The 19,100-nt window shown below is 39.8% G+C and overlaps 1 protein-coding gene across 1 annotated transcript; it reads left to right on the top strand.

Moving 5' to 3' along the window:
- The first annotated feature begins 4,637 nt into the window (after positions 1-4,637).
- LOC105029720 (nicotinamide phosphoribosyltransferase) lies at positions 4,638-18,273 on the top strand. The gene is made up of 11 exons (XM_010903224.3): positions 4,638-4,807; positions 12,830-12,986; positions 13,429-13,532; positions 13,709-13,837; positions 14,202-14,360; positions 14,609-14,745; positions 14,955-15,180; positions 16,246-16,365; positions 16,768-16,908; positions 17,360-17,494; positions 17,640-18,273. The coding sequence occupies exons 1-11, from the start codon at positions 4,760-4,762 to the stop codon at positions 17,751-17,753; spliced, it is 1,470 nt and encodes a 489-aa protein (XP_010901526.1). The 5' UTR covers positions 4,638-4,759; the 3' UTR covers positions 17,754-18,273.
- Positions 18,274-19,100: the final 827 nt, after the last annotated feature.

Genomic DNA, 19,100 nt, shown 5'->3' with positions numbered 1-19,100 from the left:
AGTAGTGATAGTGGATTGTTCATTAGTAATAGTAGATCGTTCAGTAGTGGTTGTGGATTGTTCATTAGTTGTTCATTAGACTGTACGATCCACTATAACTAATGAACAATCAAATATCACTACTGTACCATCCACTATCACTACTGCAGATCCAATATCACTACTGCATGGTCCACTATAACTAATGAACGATCAAATATCACTACTGCATGATTAACTATAACTAATGAACAATCAAATATCACTACTGCATGATTCACTATAACTAATGAACAATCAAATATCACTACTGCATGATTCACTATAACTAATGAACAATCAAATATCACTACTGCATGATTCACTATAACTAATGAACAATCAAATATCACTACTGCATGATTCACTATAACTAATGAACAATCAAATATCACTACTGCATGATTCACTATAACTAACGAAAAATCCAGTATCACTACTGTACCATCCACTATCCTTACTTTAGATCCAATATCACTACTGCATGATCCATTTTAACTAATGAACGATCCACTACCACTACCATCACCATGATGACGTTGGTTTCATTCCATTTGTGATTCTCTTTTGCAATTTCTGCCAGTCTCAGGAACCCCCCCCCCCCTTATGGTTGGCCCATATCTGTCAGTATACATCTTGTGGATGAGTGTTCCCTCCCAGGCAGGGCATAAAGGAGAGCGTGGTGCAGAGTGGCAGAGTGCAGATGCCAGGGAACAGGCCAGTGGAGTGCCCAGTAATGTGCCACAACACTACGGAACGGATGAGGAACTGCACCCTGCGTCCGTTTCAGGAATTACTTCTCACTGAAGCAAGATTCTCCTGCGCCAAGTCTCCAGACTCAACCAGTCTAAACCAAAAGGGAGAGAAAACACAGGGACACTGAGACACTGTGTGATCAACTTATCATAACTCACACTTTCCAATTGTCTTGTTCACTTGCACTGTATCCTAGCTTTTCTGCTCAGCTGCTACCACTCCTGCTACCATTTGTTCAGGGGAAACACAAACATTGGACAAACAAGCTATTTCATTTTATTATGTTATACACTCACCTAAAGGATTATTAGGAACACCTGTTAAATTTCTCATGAATGCAATTATCTAATCAACCAATCACATGGCAGTTGCTTCACTGCATTTAGGGGTGTGGTCCAGGTCAAGACAATCTCCTGAATTCCAAACTGAATGTCAGAATGGGAAAGAAAGGTGATTTAAACAATTTTGAGCGTGGAATGGTTGTTGGTGTCAGACGGGCCGGTCTGAGTATTTCACAATCTGCTCAGTTACTGGGATTTTCACGCACAACCCATTTCTAGGGTTTACAAAGAATGGTGTGAACAGGGATAAACATCCAGTATGCGGCAGTCCTGTGGGGGGGAAAATGCCTTGTTGATGCTAGAGGTCAGAGGAGAATGGGCCGACTGATTCAAGCTGATAGAAGAGCAACTTTGACTGAAATAACCACTCGTTAAAACCGAGGTATGCAGCAAAGCATTTGTGAAGCCACAACACGCACATCCTTGAGGCGGATGGGCTACAACAGCAGAAGACCCCCCCGGTACCACTCATCTCCACTACAAATAGGAAAAAGAGGCTACAATTTGCACAAGTTCGCCAAAATTGGACAGTTGAAGACTGGAATAATGTTGCCTGGTCTGATGAATCTCGATTTCTGTTGAGACATTCAGATGGTAGAGTCAGAATTTGGCATAAACAGAATGAGAACAAGGATCCATCATACCTTGTTACCACTGTGCAGGCTGGTGGTGGTGGTGTAATGGTGTGGGGGATGTTTTCTTGGCACACTTTAGGCCCCTTAGTGCCAATCGGGCATCGTTTAAATGCCACGGCCTACCTGAGCATTGTTTCTGACCATGTCCATCCCTTTATGACCACCATGTACCCATCCTCTGATGGCTACTTCCAGCAGGATAATGCACCATGTCACAAAGCTCGAATCATTTCAAATTGGTTTCTTGAACATGACAATGAGTTCACTGTACTGAAATGGCCCCCACAGTCACCAGATCTCAACCCAATAGAGCATCTTTGGGATGTGGTGGAATGGGAGCTTGGTGCCCTGGATGTGCATCCCACAAATCTCCATCAACTGCAAGATGCTATCCTATCAATATGGGCCAACATTTCTAAAGAATGCTTTCAGCACCTTGTTGAATCAATGCCACGTAGAATTAAGGCAGTTCTGAAGGCGAAAGGGGGTCAAACACAGTATTAGTATGGTGTTCCTAATAATCCTTTAGGTGAGTGTATACTCTCTCATTTTATTTCATGATGTTTTATTGTATTTATTTGCATTGTGTTCAATTGAAAAACATATAAGAACGATGATCTTTCATTCTCAGCCCTGAATATTGTACAGTACTGGCTGCTGGCGTGATGCTACAGGGTCGTATGATGGGCACATGTATGGGAAGTGGTCCATGCGGTTGGCAGGCTATTGAAATCACCCCAAGCCACCTGGAACTGATTTCCATATTACAGGTTTTTTTGTCACTGTTGTACCATTGTCACCAGTACGTTGTGGTCTTTCCAAACTCATAGCAGGAAAACTCAAATTTCCGTCATTTTTATCCCATAATCAAAAAATGTGATCGATGAAAACATCTATTATCATTGATGTAAAAACATTACACAGGTTTTGTGTCTAATCAATGGTAAGAGATGATATCAGAAAGAAATGAAAGAAATGTCAATTTTTAGCACACACTTCAGTAATTTGTGTCAATTCTGTAATGGCATTTGGCCTTGATATCTTGTCAATGAATATCTAAATTTTTCATGCACTGCGGGAAAAACCTTTTTGAATGGCAAATCCAAACCTGACACTGGTCACCAGTGATGTCATGACATTATCCATTGCCTGAAGGAGGGTGACATGTTCATGGGGATGGCTGTCATTGACCTCCATAATGAAAGGGAGATTATAGGGGCAGGTCTAGGATCAGGAATCGGGTATTGGCCCAAAACCATTCATGAGTAGAACTGTAACATTGTTTCTGCTTAACCTGCCACCAGAGGGCAGTGCCCCCACAGTTTTAGACATGCAACAGACTGCAGAAGCAGGGTTGAAATAACGAAAGTGGACTGTTTATAGAGAGCCAATGAGCTAAGGTCATGAGCATGCACGCGTCATCTGCGTAAAGACTCATGGTGTTGAGCAAATAACAGCGCTAAAAGTAGTCACTACAATATGTTGCATAATAATAGCTGTTATGTTGCAAATACGACATTTAAAATGTTCAGCTTAAAGGTTTACATCCCCGATGTAATAACAACACCGACACAAAGGGCTTTAATGCACCATAGCCAGAGACACACTAAACTAGTGTTTAGTGTCTTGGAAGACACACTAGTACTCTCCCAGTAGGAGTATACTAAAAGCATGTGCAGGTGATTCTCAATGAATGAACTTTGTTGTCACATCCATCTGTTGACTCCCCGGGCCCTTGTGCTGAAGCAGTGACTTCTGATGGTACCTCCCCGCATGGCCCCGGCCCGTGTTCATCGCACACTAGGGAACGCTGCTTTACCACGCCACCCTGTAGCATTGACTGACCATGACCATGGAGACAACCAAGAGTCCCCACCCCACTGGGGACATGCCAGGGTCACTGTATCTGAATGTCAGGACAATGTGTTATGTAAAACAGTCTTTATGTGCCTCCGCCCTTGTTTTATGCTATTCTACAACTGACGTAGGTTCAGTAGTAGCTACGTGGACAGGAGGGCTGTACATGCTGTATAATAAAAGCACAAAGATACTGCCATCTGCTGTTGTGGATAGATATTGTCAAGTGCTGCATGATGTGATGAAGTTAAACACGTATTTAAAGAGATCCAGTTTATGTTCTACTAAGCTCAGATAGCCTACATAAAGTATTGTAATTCCAGGAATGATTAGTAATAAAAGATACAATGTCACTCTTTTTATTTACAAATCTATTATGTCTCTCTGCTCACAGTATGTTAATGTCATTCAGAGCAGTCAAAACACTTACATGGATTTGAATCAATTCATCTTATATCCTGAGAAGCCACCAACAACCTCAAGTAGCTGGAGATTTTGAGTAAAGCATTTTAAATGATCTGATAAGAAATGTAGAACATGAGCATAACAGTAGTTGGGGCAGCTGCCATCTCTGGTTGTTGCCCTGAGAATGCCTTCTCCTCCAACATGTGTGTGCCAACAAATCCGTACTGGTTGTGCTGGCAGTGTCATGAGACAACTTGACAAGATATGCATCAGATGATCCATCAGATCAGAAACAGTTGTCAGTATTTCAAGATTTAGGATATTTTAAAGAAACAAAAAAGTAAAACTTTTTCAGAAATGTGAAATCCCCTAAAGACTAAATGGAATGGTTGATGATTGCTGGTTAAGGAGTGGTCGTTTTCTTAAAGATAGATTACCGGCTCGCAGTGTACAAAATAAAAATACAATTAAAAAGTAATTTCATAAGTAAATTGTCATTTAACACAAACACTGAGTTAAGACGTGAGATTTATAAAATGATTGACGTACTTAAAGAATAGTGCTGACATCATAACTAAATCCACAAGACAACTCCTCCCCGACTTGTTTTACTTGTCGTTCAGCACGTAAAAACGAACAGCAGCTCTGCTGTCAATTCCTAGATCACCCTGGATTCAACAAGAGCGCTGTGTCCCCGCTATCAGCGCGCAGACTGAACCACTGACTGACACCTGCGACCTCAGTAACATGGAGCACGGAGACTTCAACTTTCTGCTTGCCACAGATTCGTACAAGGTGAGAGAATTTAACCACTGGTTTTACGCACTAATTAATAACGGTAGGATATTGAGCCACTTTGTCTATTTAAATAAGATTATTAATGTTTATGCGTCATATCGACTATAATGGGAAGCAACCAAACTAGTCAAATAGTCAATGATATAGTCCTTTCTTTCCATACAGCATAGTGTAGGCTAAATGGACAGCCTAAAATGGGCATTAAATCTGATCACAGATTTTTCCTGTATAACTGATTTCCAATTAAACCAAGTTATCCCTCAGAAATGAAAGCGAAAGTGACAACATGGCTTTCTGTTTTCAGTGAAACGCAATATTGGAAATCTATACAATAAAACAGTTGCTCTCAAATGGTTTTCCCGGACACATTATCTCACCTAGATTACTCTAGATTAACTAGATTATCTCACCCAAGGCTTAATATTTGATCTTCGACTCTTTTTTCTGAGCGAAGTTCATTGCTATAGTCTACATGGGGACTACTTCAGCTAATTTTCCTTGTCATTCATTCCCAATTATTTCTATTATTCATGACGAAGGTGAACAAATGGCAGCAATATCTGCTAAAAACATGTCTGTGTAAAAGCGAATTTTACGTACCTGAGTGATGTTGGCGAAAGGTTTATTTAGAGATTTATTGTCTTCGGTGCATGACTTGGGACATTTTGTGTTGCTTTATATAAATACTGTTGTGCTCAAAAGTTTGGAGAATTGGGAATATATGTACCATTTTTAAAGAAAACATGAGTGAGCAGGCAAAACACATGGCTTTTATTTCTTATGGGATTCACATTCAACTGTAGGTCATAACAGAATGGCACAATCATAAAACAAAACATGGCAACAAAGGGAAAAAATGAACTGACCCCTACTCAAAGGTCTGCATACCCTTAGTTCTTAATACTGTGGTTTGCCCCCTTTAGCATCAATGACAGCATGCAGTCTTTTGTAATAGTTGTTTGTGAAAACCTGAATTCTTGCAGGTGGTATAGCTGCCCATTTTTCTTGGCAAAAGGCCTCCAAGTCATGCAAAGTCTTTGGTTGTCTTCCATGAACCACACATTTGAGATCTACCAGAGTGGCTCGGTGATATTAAGGTCAGGAGACTCGGATGGCCACTCCAGAACCTTCACCTTTTTCTGCTATAACCACTGGAGGGTCAACTTGGCCCTGTGCTTAGGGTAATTGTCTGGAAAGTCCAAGAGTGTCCCATGCGCAGCTTTCGTGCTGAAGAATGCTAATTGTCTGCCAGTATTTTCCGATAACATGCTGCATTAATCTTGCCATACATTTTCACAAGATTCCCAGTGCCTTTAGAGCTCACACACCCCCAAAACATCAGTGAGCCAACACCATGCTTCACAGTGAGGATGGTATTCGTATTGTGCTCCTTGAAACACCCACACCGTCTTTTTCCAAAGCAGCCTGTATTTTTCCTGATGTTACCTGTGGCTTTTTCTTTGTATCCCAAACAATTCTTCTGTCAGTTTTGGCTGAAATCTTTCTTGGTCTACCTGACCTTGACTTGGTATCTAGAGATCCCTGAATTTTCCACTTCTTAATAAGTGATTGAACAGTACTGATTGGCATTTGCTAGGCTTTGGATATCTTTTTATATCCCTTTCCATCTTTATAAAGTTCCATTACCTTGTTACGCAGGTCTTTTGACAGGTCTTTTCTGCTCCCCATGGCTCAGTATCTAGCCTGCTCAGTGCATCCACATGAGAGCTAACAAACTCATTGACTATTCATACGCAGACATTAATTGCAATTTAAAAAGTCACAGTTGTGGGAAATTCACCTTTAGTTTACATTTTCACCTGTGTGTGTCACCTTGTGTGTCTGTAACAAGGCCAAACATTCAAGGGGATGTAAACTTTTGATCAAGGCCATTTGGGTGATTTCTGTTATCATTATGATTTAAAATGGAGCCAAACAACTATGTGATAATAAATGGCTTTATATGATCATTGTCCTTAAATAAAATAAAAAAATAAAAGTTATTTGTCATATTTTCAAAATCAATGCCAAAACTTCACATTTTCTGCCAGGGTATGCACAACTGTGAAATACGCATTATGAATTATTGCGCTTAGACTTTGCTGGCAAAACCTCCAGTGACTACATTATAGTAAGCCTGAAATAAAACAGTTTACGGTTCTAGTGCGACTGTTTCTGGTGGATTTTCGAAGTACGCATCCGTGCATGCGTTTTGGGTCAGGATAGACAAACACATTTGCTGGCTAATATATAGACTACAGTAGTTACGTTGCAATGAGCCTTAACTAAAACTGTATACGGTTATATTGCGACTGTTTCTGGCATGGAAAAGTTCCTCTTCAGTCTCACTAGCAATTGCTCAATTCTTATGATTATTCCTAAGAAGTTTGTAGATACCAGTAACCCTATTACAGTCTAATGAGCTGTTCAAACGGCCAGTGGCAAAAGCTAACAGTTCATAGACGCTATTTGTGGTGGAGGTAAACTTAATAAGAAACATTAGTCAGTTTAACGCAATGCTCAATAGTGTTTAGCGACTGGTGAAATGCGTAATGCAGAGACAGTGCCTCTCACGTGGAAGGCTCAAGTTCAAATCTATTGTGAACAACGATAATTTATTTATTTTATTACCACGACTCTCTTGTCGTTTCACTTGATGAAAAAGTTAGTTATCGTTATCTTTAGTCAGTTTAACTAAAGTTATCTTTAGTCAGTTTAACTGTATCAATATGATTAACGAATGGCCAATTAGCTGTTAAAACGGCCAGTGGCCAGTGGCCGTTTTCTTGTGTCTATTTTCTCATAGACACAAGAGGCTTTACTGACACCCATCGAACGTAGAGCTCTGTGGTGTACTTTCTATTGTGGCCTGGCTAAACTAGGCTTGCCTATTTTCTTGTTTTACTCTGACAGCAGCGCCCCATTCAAAACTTCCCACGACAAACACGTAGGCTGCCTAACTGAAAACCCATTATAATGAGAGAGTTTTTAAAATGATTATTTTCTTTAAATGTTACAATTTTTTACGTTGTAAAGTCACATTTGCTTTTAGAAACATTACTCACATTTCCTACTGAATGTAAAACTAAAATAACGAAAGCCACCTCCTGATATATATGAGCTAAATTCCTGCCAGATTCATTAATGGTGACCAAATTTAACAAATTACAAAATTAAACTTTAAAACCAATAATGCAATTACAAAACTTGGGAGGGTTCAGCCTTCCATAAAGATGAGAAACTTGGTCTGGTTTGGTCTTAATCATATGAGTGTGTAGTAACACATCATGCCAAGATCATCAGACTTGTCCAAGGCTCTCAGAAGAAAATGTATTTGCCCATTTCCAAGCAATTCAAAGTACATCATTCCACTGTCCAATAGTCATCTAGAAATGGACATAGGACAGGTCATCCCCTTAAACTCAGGCCAAAACCGTTCCAAAGATGCTCATACAAGTCTCTGAACCCCAGAGAAACAACAGGGGAGCTACAGGCCTCTCTTGCCACAAAGTGCATCAGTCAGCTGTCAGAAAGAGACTGAACAAACCTACATGTGAGGTCAGGAAGGAAGATGCCCAAAAAAAGTGTCAAGACATGACTGATGCTTGTCAGACAATGCCTGGGTAAAGACCAAAACTACTGGAACAAGGAGCCCTGGACAGATAAGTCAAAGGTGAAGTTGTTCGGCGGCAATCCCAGGCACCAAATTTGGCAAAAATGAAAACATATTGCCCACAGAAAACAATAAACAAAACATAGCAAATAATAGAACGGTGAAATTTTCTCTGTTGCAGGCCTACTCTGCCCGTTAAGTCTTCTCTTCTCATTACACAGCTCTTCAAGGTCCCTTAACCTCCAATGGGGTTTGATGGGGAGACAAAGAGAGATGATGAAAATGTTATTGAACTGACAGTTTTTTGAGAGATTTGAGACAATGTGTTTTTTCCATTTGCTTGTATTTATTTAAAAAAATGTTGTAGCCTCTATAAACATTTAGCAAACATAGTCTTTATCAATGATATTAACAACCCCTGCCGTGGCGCCGGGCCTGCCAGGCATCCTGACACAATCTATATTACTCTGATATATTATTATTAATTGCGTTCTTGGCCCTGTATTGGCACTAGTTTAACTCAGAGTCAGGAACTGTACTAACTTGTGTTGCTCATTTGAACTCTTGTATTAATCATCAATTAATAATTAATTGCTTTGGTAAAAAAGGTTAAAGAAATTGTATTAGTACTATGCAAGACTACTGTTATAATTTTGGAAAGTATCCAGAAAAGTATCCACAGAATCCAGATATAAACACGGAATTTAGCTAAATATATATTTTTTTAATTGTCCAGTAGCCTACATGAAAATATAATTGCAATATAGTTCCATAGTATTAGTAATAGTTACCAGTGCATTTTGCCTGCTCTAAAGAGCCATATTCAGCAATAATTGAGGTATATTTAGTGTCAAATCAGGATTGCCCGGTGGTAGTGAAATTCAACACTACTGTTGCTCCTTGGGGTTTAAGGCCGGGTATCTCTGTAAAGCACTTTGTGACAACTGCTGTTGTAAAAAGGGCTTTATAAATAAATTTGATTGATTGATTGATAAGAACATTGCATTAGTCTAATCTTGAAGCAGTGTAGATTAGCTTTACTGCCCTATTTTTCAACAAATTGTTTAATTTTTTTTGCTTTGTTTCAGAGATGGAAAAGAGTTATTGAAATATATCTTATTTGTTCATCAAAAAGAGATAAGGGTCCAGAGATCCGCCAAGTTCCCTTACAGTGGTTTGGTTTTTGAAATGACCGGACAAACGTCAAGATTTTTTGTTAGAGGATGAGAAAGTAGATCCTGTGGAACACTAAAGCATACCTTTGTTTTGTCAGAGGACTGACCATCCACACATACAAACTATCTTTCTGATGGATACTACCCAGGAATTAAGCTGTATAAAGAAACATGGCTACCCAGCTACTCGCATATTTCCACAAATCGTTTAGTAATGACTATACACTGATGAGCCAAAATATTATGACCACTCACAGGTGAATCATTATGACCACTCACAGGTGAATCATTATGACCCCTCCCTTGTTAAGCGAATTACATTATTTCCTTGCATGGGCACATGTGGTCTGAGTAGAATAGATGGTAAGCAAACAATCAGTCCTTTTAGTCAATGTGTTGGATGCAGGAGAAATGGACAGGATGATTGCAGAAGGAATGTGTCCCAACACACAATGCATCGCACCCTGCTGCGTATGGTGTTGCGAAGACGCAGACGATACATCATGTATCTATACCTGTAACTATATACACCATGTACTACACACATACTGTATCTATACCTGTAACTATATACACCATGTACTACACACATACTGTATCTATACCTGTAACTATATACACCATACACTACACACATACTGTATCTATACCTGTAACTATATACACCATATACCACACACATACTGTATCTATACCTGTAACTATATACACCATGTACTACACACATACTGTATCTATACCTGTAACTATATACACCATGTACTACACACATACTGTATCTATACCTGTAACTATATACACCATATACCACACACATACTGTATCTATACCTGTAACTATATACACCATGTACCACACACATACTGTATCTATACCTGTAACTATATACACCATATACCACACACATACTGTATCTATACCTGTAACTATATACACCATATACCACACACATACTGTATCTATACCTGTACCTATATACACCATATACCACACACATACTGTATCTATACCTGTAACTATATACACCATATACCACACACATACTGTATCTATACCTGTAACTATATACACCATATACCACACACATACTGTATCTATCCCTGTAACTATATACACCATATACCACACACATACTGTATCTATACCTGTAACTATATACACCATATACCACACACATACTGTATCTATACCTGTAACTATATACACCATGTACTACACACATACTGTATCTATACCTGTAACTATATACACCATGTACTACACACATACTGTATCTATACCTGTAACTATATACACCATATACCACACACATACTGTATCTATACCTGTAACTATATACACCATGTACCACACACATACTGTATCTATACCTGTAACTATATACACCATATACCACACACATACTGTATCTATACCTGTAACTATATACACCATATACCACACACATACTGTATCTATACCTGTAACTATATACACCATACACTACACACATACTGTATCTATACCTGTAACTATATACACCATGCACTACACACATACTGTATCTATACCTGTAACTATATACACCATGCACTACACACATACTGTATCTATACCTGTAACTATATACACCATACACTACACACATACTGTATCTATACCTGTAACTATATACACCATGTACTACACACATACTGTATCTATACCTGTAACTATATACACCATGTACTACACACATACTGTATCTATACCTGTAACTATATACACCATGTACTACACACATACTGTATCTATACCTGTAACTATATACACCATGTTCTACATACATACTGTATCTATACCTGTAACTATATACACCATGCACTACACACATACTGTATCTATACCTGTAACTATATACACCATACACTACACACATATTTTATCTATACCTGTAACTATATACACCATATACCACACACATACTGTATCTATAACTGTAACTACATAAACCATATACTACACACATACTTTATCTATACCTGTAACTATATACACCATATACCACTCACATACTGTATCTGTAACTGTAACTACATAAACCATATACTACACACATACTGTATAACTGTAACTACATACACTACATATTTTACATATACTGTATCCATACCTGTAACAATATACACCTTATACCGCACACATACTTTATCTACAACTGAAACTACATACACCATATACTACACACACACTGAATCTATACCTGCAACTACACCATACCACACATACTGTATCTACCTGTAAGGACATAGAATAAACTACACCAACTCTGTAATCTTTCTAAATAACCCAGTTATTATTATTCATGTAATCTTACATTTATCCTTTGTAATTGTTTGTGGTACCGCAATGTTTCACATTTCTGCCTTGAAGGGTGGTCAAGGAAGGTTGACTTAACCTGACCCCCTTGCCACCTCTATCTCCCCCAACAAGAATCACCATTCCCCATCAGTCTGTTGTCTTCCTCCTGGTGTTGTAGTTGCAGCGGTGGTTCCACTCTCACAGGACGGTCCTCAGTCAGGCACCAAAGGGTAGGAGTAGATCAGTGGCAGAGTATAGCTGCGTGACATTTACAGTTGGAATTCCTCAGGGTGAGAAGGGGTGAAGGGTAGAACACAACGGCTGCCAGTGATACCAAAGGTCAGTAGCACAGAGCGCGCAGATGAAGAGAAGCATGGTTATGTCAGGAAGGAGAGACCATTACGTAGCCGAGAATGTTTATCCACTTAGCCAGGTTATTTGCACACTGCAGGGTTAGTTTCTTCTGGGCAAAAGAGAGCACTATTGTTTTGAGCCGATTAGCCAGAATTGTTAATAAAAGAATGAGTATGCAGCCGGAGAACATTCAGAGTGGGCCACATTCTCCCCCATAGCCATTTCTAAATGACGATTCACGCTGATTGAAATTGGAACAGTGACACTGAAATGTCTGTTCTTCTTCCCTGAGAAAAAAAGGCACTAAAATAAATACATGATAAAATATAAATTAATATATAATACAATGATTGTTTGGGATGCATTATACAAATGTTATAGGATACATTTCTTTTTGGTGTTTTTTAATGTTTCAAATGAATTTAACATAAATTCAGTATGGGCAAGTTTGCCGTCATGATCCACACAGTACCTAAAAACACAGGTGAGATGGACTCTCTAGTAAATGTGTGAAACCGTGAAGTGTAATGCAATGTGTCATTATCTGTGTCTTTGCAGGTCACACATTATAAGCAGTACCCACCCAACACCACCAAGGTCTACTCCTACTTCGAGTGTCGTGAGAAGAAGACCGAATCCAGTAAAAGCTGGAAAGTGAAGTATGACACAACTGTGTTTTATGGACTCCAGTATATACTTCACAAGTATCTGAAAGGTAACAGCTGTGTATCTAACATTGATGGACAAACTCAGAGAATAGTCTTGATCTGAAGTCGTATTTCGCTATAGTTTAGCTTCAGAATGGTGCCAGATAATGGGAGCGTTTTAATCTTTAATGTACAAACCCCTTGAACCAACTTTGCCCGACTCAAACTTGTTGGATTGGTTCCACCATTCTGACTGGTTGGGTTGGTTGGAACCTTGGTCTCGGAGTACCATGTAGGCTTGACACATGCCTTGGCATGCTCATCTTTAGGTACCAAACATTGGTCGGGTCGTCATTCTCCAAAACCATTATACTCTGCTGGACTCCAGGCGGTTGGGTTGGTTAGACCATTTGGCATGAAGGACCATGTGAAAGATTGTTTTCTATCGTTGCCAGCTTTCTCTCTCTGTTGCACTGTTTTATCACATTTCCTACATTCCCCGTCTCATAGGGAAGGTGGTGACTCTAGCAAAGATCCAAGAAGCAAAGGAAGTTTACCGGGAACACTTTCAAGACGATGTGTTCAATGAAAAGGGCTGGAAGTACATACTAGAGGTACATGGAAGTGGCTGCAGGTGTGTGTGTGTGAGTGTCCATGTGCGGACAAGTGTGTGTGTGTGTGTGTGTGTATGGGCATGTGGGCGTGGACTTGTGTGTGTACGTGGGTGTGTGTAAACATACTCTGCATTGCTGATCATTGTGCCTACCTGTCTTTGTGTAATTCTTTCCAGAAGTATGATGGTCATCTGCCTATTGAGATCAAGGCGGTCCCAGAGGGCAGTGTCATTCCCAGGGGTAATGTCCTCTTCACTGTGGAAAGCACAGACCCAGAGTGCTACTGGCTCACCAACTGGGTGGAGGTCAGTCACAGCTGTGGAACACCCCTCTCTAAGCCTGGTTACAGATCTGTTTTTTGCTCTTTTGCTAAATCTTCACGCAACAGCGTCAATAGCAGTTGGTGAGCACACACAGGTCTTGGACCTGTCTACTGGCCTCTACCCTGGGCATATTTTATATTTTGCTTGTGATAGAAAGGGTCAGGACAGTGACTCAGGAACGACATCAATAAGATGGAAGGTTTCTAAAGGAGCCTGCAGAAGCTAAACACAAAATGAATGTGCACGTGTACTGAAGAGACAACCTTTCCCAGCATTGCAAACTCCTCTCTCTTTCTCCGCCAGACTGGTTATACGATTAACCACAGCTCTCGTCTCTCCCTACCAGACTATTCTAGTGCAGGTCTGGTACCCCATCACGGTAGCCACTAACTCCAGAGAACAGAAGAAGATCCTAGCCAGATATCTACTGGAGACATCAGGGAACCTGGACAAACTGGAGTACAAGCTGCATGACTTCGGCTACCGGGGAGTCTCCTCTCAAGAAGTAACCACCGATGCCTGTGATATGACAGTTAACAGTTTAGCCCCTTTAGCAGACACTCTAATCCAGTGTGATGTGAAGTTTATCATGTTCGGTTAAACTTGCACACTTTCATTTACTTCCTACATGCACGTTGTATGTCCTTGTCTATTTCCCAAACTGCATAACAACTGCAGGAAAAAGCTGTATGAAAAACCTGTTAATTTCACACCCGTTTTACATTAAATACAATGCTGTGGGTTCTTTTTCAGACTGCTGGCATTGGAGCATCTGCTCACCTGGTAAACTTCAAAGGCACGGACACAGTGGCTGGTATTGGTGTCATTAAGAAGTACTATGGAACAAAAGACCCTGTGCCTGGCTACTCAGTGCCCGCTGCAGAGCACAGGTAACAGAGAAACACAGAGTCGCTCACTTAGCCAGTTTTCCTTCTCATTCGTTCCAGAGAAACCTGAATATTTGATCTCTTGAACCCTCTGTGTGATTACGTGATTTAGAACTCGGTCCAGTGCAAATTCAGTCAGTATCTGTCCAGTCATTCTTCAGCTGTGACATCTGCCCCCTGCAACTGATGTGGTTTCCATCTCTTATTTCCAGTACCATCACGGCGTGGGGTAAGGATCATGAGAGAGATGCCTTTGAGCACATCGTGAGGCAGTTCCCCAAAGTGCCGGTGTCCATCGTCAGCGACAGCTACGACATCTTCAACGCCTGCGAGAAGATCTGGGGTGAGGACCTCAGGAGCCTCATCGAGCTGCGCAGTGCAGACGCACCCCTGATCATCAGGCCGGACTCAGGGGACCCCTTAGATACAGTTCTGAAGGTACCTTCTCAGATAACAGGAAGTCCTGTGGACATTGAGGGGATTTTTTCTTTCCGGTGTTAAGCTTTTTTGACAGACCATTCACATTTTGAATCATTCAAATCTAGTAGACACTGCACCACTAAACTTCAAGGACAAACAAAAATATATGAATGTTTATCTTTGACTGAGTGTCGGACCATTATAATGGTAATTCAACAGTCAACTACATCAGTCATTATAATGGCTATTCAACAGTCAACTACATCAGTCATTATAATGGTAATTCAACAGTCAACTACATCAGTCATTATAATGGCTATTCAACAGTCAACTACATCAGTCATTATAATGGCTATTCAACAGTCAACTACATCAGTCATTATAATGGTAATTCAACAGTCAACTACATCAGTCATTATAATGGCTATTCAACAGTCAACTACATCAGTCATTATAATGGTAATTCAACAGTCAACTACATCAGTCATTATAATGGCTATTCAACAGTCAACTACATCAGTCATTATAATGGTAATTCAACAGTCAACTACATCAGTCATTATAATGGCTATTCAACAGTCAACTACATCAGTCATTATAATGGCGTTTCAACAGTCAACTACATCAGTCATTACAATGGCATTTCAACAGTCAACTACATCAGTCATTATAATGGTAATTCAACACTCAACTACATCAGTCATTATAATGGCGTTTCAACAGTCAACTACATCAGTCATTACAATGGCATTTCAACAGTCAACTACATCAGTCATTATAATGGTAATTCAACAGTCAACTACATCAGTCATTACAATGGATATTCAACTGTCAACAACATCAGTAATTGTAATGTCAGTTTAACTGTCAACAACATCAGTCATTATAGTGGTAGTTTAATTTAAATGTAAATAATGTTAGTCATTATAGTGGTAGTTTAATTTAAACATAAACAACATTAGTCTTTATAATTTCAGTTTAATTGTCCACGACTGACCAGGTTAAAATCGTTCATTATGATTGTATTTTAACAACCTGCATATGAGCACTGCTTATGAATGTGTCTGTTTTGCCTGTTACAAGGTTCTGGAGATCTTGGGTAAGAAGTTCACCACCACAGAGAACTGTAAAGGGTACAAGGTCCTGCCACCATACCTCAGAGTAATTCAGGGAGATGGGGTGGATATCAACACTCTCCAAAACGTATGTCCACACTAGCCTTCACAGCCTGCTATCCAACAAAGCCCAATCCCCTCTGCAAAGAGCCAGACTGGGTCCAAGCTGTCATTTCAACTAGTAATCCAATGATCAAAGTCTCCATTCCAGACTTTGACTTGTTGAATCAGGCCTTTATTGGGTCAGTGTACGGACTAGTGGTTAGTGTCGGACCAGTACCCAAATGGTTGCTGGTTCAAATTCAGTCATCATAGTCCAGTTCTTCTTAGTGGCTCTGGATAAGATTCTGCTAAACAACTGAAATGTCAAACGAAAAGACTAGTTGGTGTGAGAGCTTGGCACCACACTATAGCCACAATTGAATGTGAATCAGCTTCAGGTTCGGTACCATATGTTACATGTATATTCTGGGGTTTTCTCCCTCATCAGATTGTGGAGGGGATGAAGAAACACAGATGGAGTGTGGAGAACGTTAGCTTTGGTTCAGGCGGTGCCCTGCTCCAGAAACTCACACGGGACCTTCTCAGTTGCTGCTTCAAGTGCAGCTTTGTGGTGACCAATGGATTGGGGGTGAGTCTGTGATTGTCCAATCATTGGCTGAGAAGACGCTTTTGTGAATAAATGGCTTTTTCTCAGTTAGTCTATCCTCAATTTCTTGTTACCCTCTCCTTGCCTTATTGAAACCGTATGGGAGAACAATGCTTCAGAGCCCTCCCCGGAGTCTGAAACATTTTGAAGAGGCGAGAAGAGAGGATGCAAGGAAGGATCAATTGAGAAAAATAACAAATCTTTGTTAACTTTTACTTAAATTGAGCTTATAGATGTGTAGTAACACTGTAATTACCTTAAAGCTCTTAATAACTGACTAAGAGCTATGTCATAATCTCTCAATTCCAGAATTGGAAAGAATGGCAGCCATTTTGTTTTCATAGCATTGTAAGAAGGCTTATGTTCATTCCAGTGTTTTGATTTTGTGGTAATGTCTATTAATGACAGCTGTATTATGTTCTTTTGAGTGCAGCTGAATGTGTTCAAGGACCCAGTGGCCGACCCCAATAAAAGGTCAAAGAAAGGTCGTCTGTCACTACACAGGACATCAACTGGAGACTTTCAGACACTAGAAGAGGGGAAGGGAGACCTGGAGAAGTATGGTCCGGTGAGTTAGAGTTTTTTTGTTTTCTATTTATTTTTTACTTCTGTTTCAAAAGATATATGAACTTTTGTCCTTAACCTCAGCTGTGGTTACTCTTAAATACATTCAAATGAATAAAGTGTGATTTTTGTTCCTTTCTGATCCCCAGGACCTGCTTCGGACAGTTTTCAGAAACGGTTTGATAACGAAGACTTATACCTTCGATGAAGTCCGCGACAATGCCAAGATCAGGAACTGTGATGTGGAAGAGTTTGTAAACTGAGGTTAATACAGTATTGAATACAATATGCAGAAATGACTGGATCCCATCTACCTCCATTCAAAGCTCTAATCGCTAAGGATGAGAGCCAACTACAGGTTGAATAGAGAGAAAGAGCGCGGGGGGGGGGGGGGGTTAGAAGCTCTTCGTTACTGTAACTGGTGTGTTTGTAACAGTTTTTGTCTTCTAAGGTTTTGGAAGATATTCATGGTATTATTTTAATTGTTCCAAACAGTGTAAATGATCTATGAGGTCAGAACTTTAATTGAGGTTTATAACTTTAAATGACTTGATAAATACTTTATATTGAAATAGATATAGGGACTGAGAACCATTTGACAGAACAACGCAGAGATCAACAATTCTGTGTAGGAAGTTGTATGTGAGTTTATATGCTTCTCTGTTTCAAAAATAAATAGGACACAATTTATTAAACTTCAGTAGTTTTATTGTAACATGGCTTTTTCTTTCTTATCCATTACAATTTATAAATTGTATCCGGTTGAAGCTGAAGAAAGCCAGGAATAAATGGTATGTTTCTTTGTCTTTTCTTTTTTAACTTTCTTAGTCAAGTGTTTTGGGTTAAATGTGGAATCACTATGATTGATCAAATGCACAGGTAAGACTTTCTGTCCTTTGAAAATAGGAGTTCACCCAACTTTATTCCATTAACCACAGAGGTCGATTGCCTTGGCCATGAGACATGTGACATCATCACTTTTGGTTATAAATAGCTTTGCGTGTGTGTTTACAGTAGACACTGTCACATGCCCCATAGGGGAAGGCTATGTTTGATCAAATTAAGCTCAAATGCAGGAGTCCTAAAACTGTCTGTAGAACTCTAGTATCATTAAGTGACATATTCCAGAAGTCGTATCAAGACCCTTTTTTCATTTCAGGTGTGAACATTACACCTGATACGACGTAGGAATTGGTTTTGTTAGAACCTCAGCCTTATTTTTCCATGATAACTGAGGTTGTATGGAATGTTTGGAGTTATAACTAAAACATACCTAATGCTAAGTGGAATCTCACAAACAAACCAGTGTTTGTGGTTTTGATGTTTGACAAACATGAGCTTAAACAGTGTGACGTCTGCTCGGCGTGGCACCGCGGCTCCTCTTCCTCCCCAGCGCTCCACCTCGCCAGTGTACTAACCACCAGCCGGAGAGTGATGGCAGCAGCGCATCCCGAGGACACACCTGTTTCCGCTTGGTCATTAGTTCAGTGTATATTCACCTAAAGGATTATTAGGAACACCTGTTAAATTTCTCATTAATGCAATTCTCTAATCAACCAATCACATGGCAGTTGCTTCAATGCATTCAGGGGTTTGATCCTGGTCAAGGC

This window comes from Esox lucius, chromosome 19 (genome assembly GCF_011004845.1).
Source record: "Esox lucius isolate fEsoLuc1 chromosome 19, fEsoLuc1.pri, whole genome shotgun sequence".
NCBI classification, from domain to species: domain Eukaryota; kingdom Metazoa; phylum Chordata; class Actinopteri; order Esociformes; family Esocidae; genus Esox; species Esox lucius.
Note: the sequence above shows the minus strand (reverse complement) of the source record. Positions and strands in the feature narration are given on the sequence as shown.